Genomic DNA, 9431 nt, shown 5'->3' on the forward strand with positions numbered 1-9431 from the left:
AAAAAATTCAATTTACAAAATTAAATTTCTTAATTTGAAATTGATTTATTTTAATCAATTAAACAAATTTAATTAATTAATTAAAAAATAATTTAATATCAAATATTAAATTAATTGAATACATAATTCGTACATGAATCCTATTCATATAATTAATATTTAAATCAATATTTAAATATTTCAAACTCTTCAATTATGTTTAGTTTCAATAAAATTAAACATTTAATTATATTGAATATAATTATCCAAACCCTAATTTGAAATTGGACAATTCAAATTGAAATCCTAATTTAAATTTTGAACACTTTAAATTGAATTCCCAAATTGAATTTAAACACTTCAAATTCACTCCATATACTAATCCAAGATTTACGAGCTAGTAGAGGGACCTTATAGACCTACGGATCATGAGCTCCAACGATTTGAGATTAATTTGCTAAACTCCTTAAACTGAATTAATTAATATTTGTTAACTTTCGAGACACAACACTATAGTTGAGTAGTTGCACTCTCCTCACTGTAGATATATTTATATCCCTTGATTTAAACATAATCAGTAAGTCGACCCTTCACAGATTGTTCGTAATATAGGCTGGGTTAAATGTTGTTTTACCCCCAAAATTACATCTTGCTTCTTAAGTCCGATTGATCCTTTAATGAACAATTGGTTTGCGATTCAATCACTAAGCCGAGCCCCTCTCGGGCCAATGAGAGAGTGGGGCCTCTTATTCAAAACTTGGATTTAGTACTTAAAAGAACAACTTTTCTATTAACCCTAAATTGGGTAGGTGTGAATTCCATCTTGTACCCTATGTCCCCAGCTATCTATCTGGTCTTACCCCTTAAATGGGAGACTTATTAAGCCGACGTTGTCGAGCCAACCCTCACCTATGCAAATCTAAGGATAATCCCAAATAAACAAGAGTTCATAGTTAACTCAGGATTAAGGTCGAGTTACCTAGGTCATCGATTTGAAACAGTTAGTCTTAAATAGTTAATAGCGTTATAAAGTAAGAGTGACTTATTTCTTGGTCCGATCTTATGAAGACTCATTGCATAGGATGCCCCGCTCCTCATGTCACTACATGAATGAATCAAGATCACATCGCTTGTAGCACTTTACAACAAATTATAACAACTATAAAGTGGGTCGCATCCGATGGTGTTACCAAAACAAGCACCCAACCTTATTCATATATTATAGACCGTTTTGGCTATTTACTCAAACTTGATCCATCTTTATATTGCCACATAAAGTTCAAGTATTCATATAATAGCCATGGATCTTTAATTTATTGAATTTAGTCTTTACAAGTGCAATTTATATATTCAACAACAGTTTTATTGAATAAACGTCAATAATATCTTTATTGATAATAGAACATGTTTAATATTACAAACTGCGAGTTTTAGGATATACAACCCAACAAACTCTCATTTGGACTAAAACTCCAGTGGATTTTACATATATATATATAATGTTGAATAATGAGAGAATAAATAAAAAAAACTAGGGCATCAAATATATATATAATGTTGAAGTGTTCAAATTCAATTTGAGAATTCAATTTAAAGTGTTCAAAATTTAAATTAGAGCATCAATTTCAAAAAACTATCAATGCCTATCAGTGTTTCTTTTACTATTTCTATAAATAATTTGACATTTTTCCTATCAGTAAAAATTTCTCCCCCTTTTTCCTTTCTTATGGAAATCTTATTCTTCATGAAAAATTGCTTCTTCTTTCTCTCACAGAAGGTAACTAAAGTTATGATTTTTTTTTTTCATGGAAATCATATCAATATTGTTTTTCCCTCTTGTAATACTTTTTAGCTCATGGGTGCATTACTAATCAAAACAATTTGAAATTGCCAATAGTTTACATGGGCAAAATTATGATACCCTCTCGTTTCAATTCCAATTAAGTAGAGTTAGTGAACATATTTTAGTTTGTGTGTCTAAAACGAGAGAATAATTTAGTATCAATATCTCAATCAACATCCATAGTCAACTTTGTCATATTTGGAACTTAACATTGTCAAGTTGTTATCACAATCTTAAAGTTAGTGACAAGGCGACGCTAATGAAAGAGCAAATACTCTCTAGTATATTTTAAATTCAAGAAGAGCCTTTTCTTTCTTCTTTTTTTTTTTCTTTTTTTGTTTGGACTCTAAGGGTCTCTTCCCTAGTGTCTCCATATATATAAGTCAAGTTAAAGAAAGTTAGACAAACTTAGGATTAAAGAAAAATGGGCGAGTATTAAGAGAGTGAAAAAGTTCTCTCAAAAGTGTCCATATATATTTATACTTCTTCAATCAAAGTTTCTTTCTTGCTAGAGTGTCTCTCTTTTTTTGTGTACCAACTTCTTCAAGGTAGTATCGAAGAAGCTAGCATAACTTGTTGTGGTGGAGTTTCTGAAGATTGTATATGGTTTAGGATTATGTGAAGCTTATTGTGTGGGACGCAATTACTCTTGGAGTGCATTCATCAGAAGATGATGGAAGATCTTCAAATTATTGAAGAAATTAAGAAGCTCAACACTCTAAACTATAAAACATGGTCCACATGCATGGAATTGAATCTCCAAAGCGAAGACTTGTGGGATATATGTTGTGGGAGGCACTAAAGTCAAGTCACCTAGAGATGCTACTACTTTAAAGAAATTGAATGTCAAGGTAAGTAAGGTATTGGAGTACACTAATGGAGATTACTAAGGTAGCATATGATACTTTTACCTCTTTATCAAAGAACAATCATGTGAGTTTGTAGTTTCTGAAGAACGAATTATTGTTTATTGTTCAAAGGAAGATATCTATTAATCAATACTTCACCCATGTAAAAAATTCTATGTAGTGAAATCTTTCTTAGATTCTATTACTGCTATTTCTTAATCCAGAATGAGAATAATTATTATTTAGGGTCTTAAATTAGAATATAAAAGTTTTATGGTTCTATTCAAATTTGAAAATCCAATTCTCTTATTAACCCATAAAGTATCACTAAACATTGAAAAGTCAAATGTCCAAAGTCACATTAAAACACAAAAATAAAGAATCTTCCTATAGTGGGAGAAAAAACGCTCCTAAGTGGCTAAGCAAATAATTTTGTTTTTGTTTTTGTTTTTCTTAATTTTTGTGATAATGCTTGCTCTTTAGTTCTCAATTTCCCGATGCAAGTAGGGAACTGCCCCAAGGATAAGGTGACAGTGTGACACTAACACCATCACAATGACCGTCATTAATTTCTTCAGTTAGGGCTTCCATTCTGTACGTTTCGATCACTCCAAATGTTGCGACGAGGATCCCAGAAAGTTGCCGGAGAAGAAAGAAGGAAGGTGGATGAGGGAGTTTAATGAATACCCAATTCAACTTCATCGAGTCAATAATTGTCGGAAAGATTACAGAGATGACTTTGCAAATTATGGTCGTCCTTTTCAGTATGTCCTTTCGCATATTCTTCTTCCTCTTTATCGTCGATTTTATTCTTCTTTTGTAGTTAGAGGATAATGTTTGGACCCCCTTTTTCTTGTTTCAAAAGGATTGCAACTTTCCTGCCGACCATTCAATATTCTCCAAAATCTTCACATTCTGATTTGGACCAATGTGTGGATTCGTGTAGTTGTATGTCGATAAGAGAATTCTACATTCCAAAAATTATTTGCGAGCTAACAAATTAATCTAATCTGACATATACTGGGATTGATCATGAACCACTTTTTTCAGGAGAAAAGCTTTTTCTTCAGAATTAGTTAAAATTGTTGCTAAACAGAGGGAAAATGGGATCATAATAGTTAAATCCATGATTTGGAATTTGATAATCCCTTAACCCCAAGAAAAAGTTAGGTTTGAATCTGATGGAATTGCCAAAGAATGAGAGATTTGTGGCAGTGATGAGTGAAACTGGCAATACTTTATACATAAAGCATGTTACATTCTCAATTCAAACTTTAGATGACAATCTAGAGTGCAGGAGAGAATTAAAAGGAAAGTCAAAACATTACACAACACTTGGGTTTTTTTTTCTTGTATGGTTCCCATTAGCATTTCTCTTCAGCCAAGTTGCCATTCACTATGCTACTCTTCTGGAAGTCTTCGCGCTTTTGTGGCATGTACCAGATAACACATACCAGAAAAGCAACAAAGTTTATGATGCTTAATATGGTCAATAGTCCATAGAAGCAGTCAAGTCTGCCATAATTTATATTGTCTGCAAGCCAGCCTTCTCCATCATTTCCTGTCACCCTTTTCACAACTGAAACCAAGAAACTACTGATGAAAAACCCAAATGATAAAGTCGAGAGGAAGAGACCGGTACTCATAGTTTTCATCCCTTTGGGAGATCTGGTTATGAAGAAATCAAGTTGCCCCGTGTATATGAAGGCTTCACCTGCACCCACCAAGAAAAACTGTGGGATCAATAAGAACACACTTATAGGTAGGGTAGCTGTGTCGCCACCGACTGCTTCTGCTACTGCCAGCCTTTTCCTCTCGGCTAATGCTGCTGCTGCCATTCCAAGTATTGACAGGACAAGGCCTATGGCCATTCTCTGTATGTTTGTGAAACCTGTGGCATAAGAACATAACTAGTTCAGGATTCTTTGAAGAAATGTTTATACCAGTAGAGATTAGGATTTTGATGGATCTTAATTTACCTTGTTTGCCTTTCCATTTCTTCCAAAGAGGCATGATAAGACGGTCATAAACACCTAGAGTTATTAGTATGGCTGCTACAAAGAAGACAGTGAGAGAGCCTGCTGGGATTTGGAAAGATCCAATTGATCTCTCCATGGTGGATGCTTGTTGAACTGAGAAAGTGATCATCTGAGCATATGTAGTCCAGAAGATGATGGTTGTGGCCCATATTGGTAGCAATCTTGCCATCATTTTCACCTCCTCTACCCTCGTCACTGAGCTTAGCTTCCATGGATTTAGCACCGAAACAGCTCCATGCTTCTCGAAATCTCCTTCTGCAACAATCGCAGCCTTGTCCAAGAATCTATACAACAAGGAATCACAAATTAATTTACTTGAAGAACTCTTTGTGGAAAGATTATTTTTATGAAGTTCACTTTATGTTCCTTCTAAGATCTTTGCATATTTAACATTAATCAACTAAACTAAACTTTAGCAAATAGTTAGTTACAGTTAAAGTCGTTTTGTATACTATGAATATGATTAATTGAATCATTTGAAAATTGTAGATGATTAATGAACTTACTGGAATTGTTTTGTATGCTCGATTCTTGAAGCCTGGTCAGGAGAATCTTCATAAAGCAAACCAACATTCTGAGGAAGCTCCATTTTTCTCTTTTTGATTGCAGCAGCAATGACTTGTAGAATATGAACTACAGGGCTTCCTATGCTCTTCTTGTATCTGTACTTCCTGGTACCCGAAAGGAACAACAAAATCGCGACAAGCATCGAGACAGAACAAATCCCATATGCCCAACTCCGATCCACTTCATCTTGAATATAAACCAGCACTGTGACGGCCATCAAAGTCCCAGTGCTGATAAAGAAGAAGAACCTGTTAAAGAAATAGGCCATTTTAGCCTTTTCTTTCTCATCTGTATCGTCAAACTGGTCGGTTCCAAAACCCGAAATGCTTGATTTTAAGCCACCAGTCCCCAAAGCAATTAGATACAAAGCTAGGTACAGAATTCCCATTTGAAATCCATTTGCTTCCTTGCAGGTTTTGGTGTCATCGCACGGCGGTGGACGAAGCTGTGGCAGTTTTGTTGAAACTGCAAGTGCAGCAGTCCCCTATGGTACCAAATTTGAAACCATTGTGACTTATTATCTCAATTCACAACATTATATTATCTCTAGTTATATGTCAAGTTCATTGATTCAATTTTTAGTTTGAACATACCAGTGTTTGAATGATGGCAGATATGAGAATGGTGTAATATCGGCCAAGAAAAGAATCAGCAAGAAAGCCTCCGAGCAAACAGAGGAGAAAGCAAGTACCCATGAAATCTGTAACGATGTTGGCTGAAGCCGAACTGGGCAGATGCATTACCCCGCCCAAGTACGTCACAAGATTCACTGCTATTCCCATTGTTGACAGCCTTTCACATATTTCAATACCTGAACATTGATTTTTTTTTAATTAAAGCTTAATACTTTTTATGATTGAACATTTATTACTACTGATGAAGCTCTTGATTCCTGTCGGCTGTCACTGTTTCCTTTTACTGAAGGAACCTCCATATGGGTTCCAAAACTTTCTTCTTTTTGAAAGAAATTTTCGAAGTGGGAGTTTTATTTGAAGTAATATAAATGAGAAAAGGAAAATAGTTTTCAATATTTTAACTTTTACTAATCGCTACATAAACGGCATGTTTTGTCAAGAAATAGAAGACCACGTTTGCAGGTCCCACAACTAAAAAAAACATCAATTCATTCGATTTATTAACTCCGTATGCTATAAACTCCATGACTAAACAACTTCACTACTTGTTCCAAAACGCTCCCTAAAAGTGTTCTTCTTAGGCAAAATTTCCATGACATGTTTCCTTCTACAATCTTCTTAGCTAAAAATATTAATTAAGAATTAAATATTCAAAAAATACGGCTTATATTGACTAAAAAGAATTGTGGTAGGAATTAGGATAACTCCACTTTTTGTTTGTCTCAAGGGAAAAAAAATCAATTTCATGACTTATTAATTTCTTATATTATGGGTTTCATGACTAAACAACTCTCTAAACTTGACACCCCTTCATATTAAATAACTTAAAAGAATTATGATCAAAATATTTAGAAAAATGTTTCTTTTTAGTAAATTTCCTATAATGTTCTGAAAAATATATAATTATGCTTCAGCAATGTTTCAAATAAAACACTTCTTAAACATTTATCCAACTAAATCTTTGTTCTTTTTGCAACAGTTTCCTAAAACATAGTTTAATCTGCGACGAAAAACAAAGTGATGTTTCATAAAAAAAGGCAACATGACATTGAATGTTGGATAAAATTATCGATTCTGATGAAGGGACATAAGATTGTCATTAAATTCCCATATACACACAAAAAAAAAAAAAGAAAAAAGAAAAANAAAAAAAAAAAAAAAAAAAAAAAAAAAAAAAAAAGAAAAAAAAAAAAAGAAAAGCGTCACTAATCTGCTAATCTTACACGTACGTCCCTCTCAATTATTCTGTTCTTCAACTTTTTAAAATTTGGAGCTTTGTTGTTGGAACAGAATCTGCTGATCAAACCCTTCATGGAAAAACCACAAATCCCCCCAAATGAATCCCAAAGGAATCTCTGCCTACTCCTCTTTGTATTTTCTCGGAAAAAATGTCGAGAAAGAACGGAGAAATATTTCTAGTACTCTCGTAATACTATTCTTGTCGAGAAAGAACGGAGAAAGATTTCTAGTACTCTTGTAATACTACTCTCTAGGTTCACACTTAAAAATTCATTGCCTTAGATTTGGTATAGGTGTTGAGTAGTTTCATACACAATAGTACATAAAATATTCTTGTAAAAGTTAAATCAAGTAGAAAGTAATTTGAAAGATAGACGTTGTCCAAGCAAAAAAATCAATATGTGAAAAAATTTACCACATGAAAATTTTATTGCACAACTGCTTAGGTTGCACATCGATGTGCAGCACCTAAGTTTTTTTCATATTCATATTGGAATATTAATCTTAGTTTTATTTATAAAATGATTAAAGAAGGTTCAAAGCAAAAAAGTTCCAACTTTTTCTTGATTCTCTTTTTGAACAAAATAGATACTAGAAAGAAAACCTTTATGGAAGCAGAAAACATTATAAAAAGAATGAATGAATCACATTTTTATAATAGCTTAGAGTATTAAATTAGATTAATGAAGTAATAATGAATAATAAATTTAGATACCTAAAATAAGAGCAGCAGGAATCCAACCACCAGTCTTAGACTTATCAGCTGGAAAACCTTTGTAATCCACAGCATCAGCTACTGTCCAACTTAGCTTCTTCCCATCCTAAAAATAAACCAAAAGATAAAATTTTCAAACAAACCCATTTAAAATAAGACAAAAATGAAGCTGAAGAAGAAAATTGAGCCTCCATTTTTGAAGAAAAACCAACCATTTTTGAAGGTTGAATATATGGAGAAGATGCAAGAGAGGAGTTTGGGAGTTTATTTAAAATGGTTAATATGGAAGTTTGAAACTTAGAGTGTGTGTGCTTAAAGAGAAGAGAAGTTGGTGGTTTTTATAGGCAAAGAATTGTGTAAAGGGAAGAGGGGAATCCCAAAGCAAGTTGGAGAGAGGGCACAAAGGGCACTGTTTTTCTGTTGTTGATAAAAGGCAACAAAAGGATTAGGTTGATAGCATTTTAGTGGAAGTTTCTGGCTCTGATTGAAACTTTTGTTCTTCTACTATCTTTTCTTTTTTATATATATGTAACATATAATGATTTTGGTTAATTTATAAGGTTGTTTATTATTTTATCTTTGAATTAAGCTTTTCAATATGAAATATGTTTTCTGGTTGGAAAATTATTCAATATGACCACTACAAAGTATATGATTATTATTTGATTCCTTGAAAAACTTTTTCTCTCTCTTTCATGCATCCTATAGTCTAAAATGTAACATTGTACTATAAACTTTGAACTTAAGCTTGTTTGAAATAGTTTCTAAGATAGTTGGTGTTTGTTATCAATATTAAAGCTCTATTTGATCATTTATTTAGGTCTTTTGGTTGTGAAATTAAGTTCGAAGATACTACGTTTATGTACGAGTTTTTCTTTTACCTATTTTTAAGGATGTTTTCAAAATCCAAACTAAGTTTTATAGTCTAGAAAAAGAAAATTAGTTTTCATAGACCTATTTTTGTTTTTTTGAATTTGGTTATAAATTAAAATGCAAGTATGTACAATTTTTAAAAACTAAAAAGTTAAAATCAAGACCTTGAGTAACAATTTCATTGTTTTTCTGTTTTTAATTATTGAAATTTATGCTTTTTTTCTTCTCAATTTTTCAATTATAGTTTTCATCTTTATTAAAGAAACGTGATTCTTGGTCAAATTTTAAGATGGACAAAGACTACTTGTTAAAAACACTAATAGAATGTGGACAAAAGCATAAATCTTATTAGTGAACGTACGTAGTGTTTATAAACTTAATTTTTAAAAATATAAAACTAATAACCATATGGTTATCAAACTTGGCTCAAATAGTGATGGTCAAACAGGTCATCTAAACTAAAGAGATAGTTACAAATATAGTAATTAGGCTCAAAGTATTAACAATTATATCATGATGCAAAAGAATTTGCAGATACAAAAAAAATTATATCCTAGTATCGAAGTCTATTATTGATAGATTCTATCACTAATATGAGTTCTATCAACGATAAAGTCTATCACTAATAGATTTTGTTGTATTTATAATTTTTTAAAATATTGCTATAGACTTAATTATTAATTTTTAAAGTGA

At 32.2% G+C, this 9431-nt stretch overlaps 1 protein-coding gene across 1 annotated transcript; it reads right to left on the reverse strand.

Annotated features, from left to right (window-relative positions):
* Positions 1-3885: 3885 nt before the first annotated feature.
* Positions 3886-8264, reverse strand: LOC120071270 (protein NRT1/ PTR FAMILY 6.2-like). Its single transcript, XM_039023444.1, has 6 exons — positions 8078-8264; positions 7866-7971; positions 5870-6087; positions 5216-5760; positions 4650-4993; positions 3886-4561 (listed from the first exon to the last, which is right to left on the reverse strand). Exons 1-6 carry the CDS (start codon positions 8078-8080, stop codon positions 4035-4037), a joined length of 1743 nt encoding a protein of 580 aa, XP_038879372.1. The 5' UTR covers positions 8081-8264; the 3' UTR covers positions 3886-4034.
* Positions 8265-9431: the final 1167 nt, after the last annotated feature.

Source organism: Benincasa hispida, chromosome 2 (assembly GCF_009727055.1).
Source record: "Benincasa hispida cultivar B227 chromosome 2, ASM972705v1, whole genome shotgun sequence".
Taxonomy (NCBI): Eukaryota; Viridiplantae; Streptophyta; class Magnoliopsida; order Cucurbitales; family Cucurbitaceae; genus Benincasa; species Benincasa hispida.

Excerpts from the sequence above, each read along its gene's own strand:
- LOC120071270 (XM_039023444.1), bottom strand. Across the intron at positions 6,088-7,865 it reads TCCTGCTGCTCTTATTTTAG|GTATTGAAATATGTGAAAGG; the intron begins GTATCTAAATTT and ends ATCAATGTTCAG. Across the intron at positions 5,761-5,869 it reads CTGCCATCATTCAAACACTG|GGGACTGCTGCACTTGCAGT; the intron begins GTATGTTCAAAC and ends TTGGTACCATAG.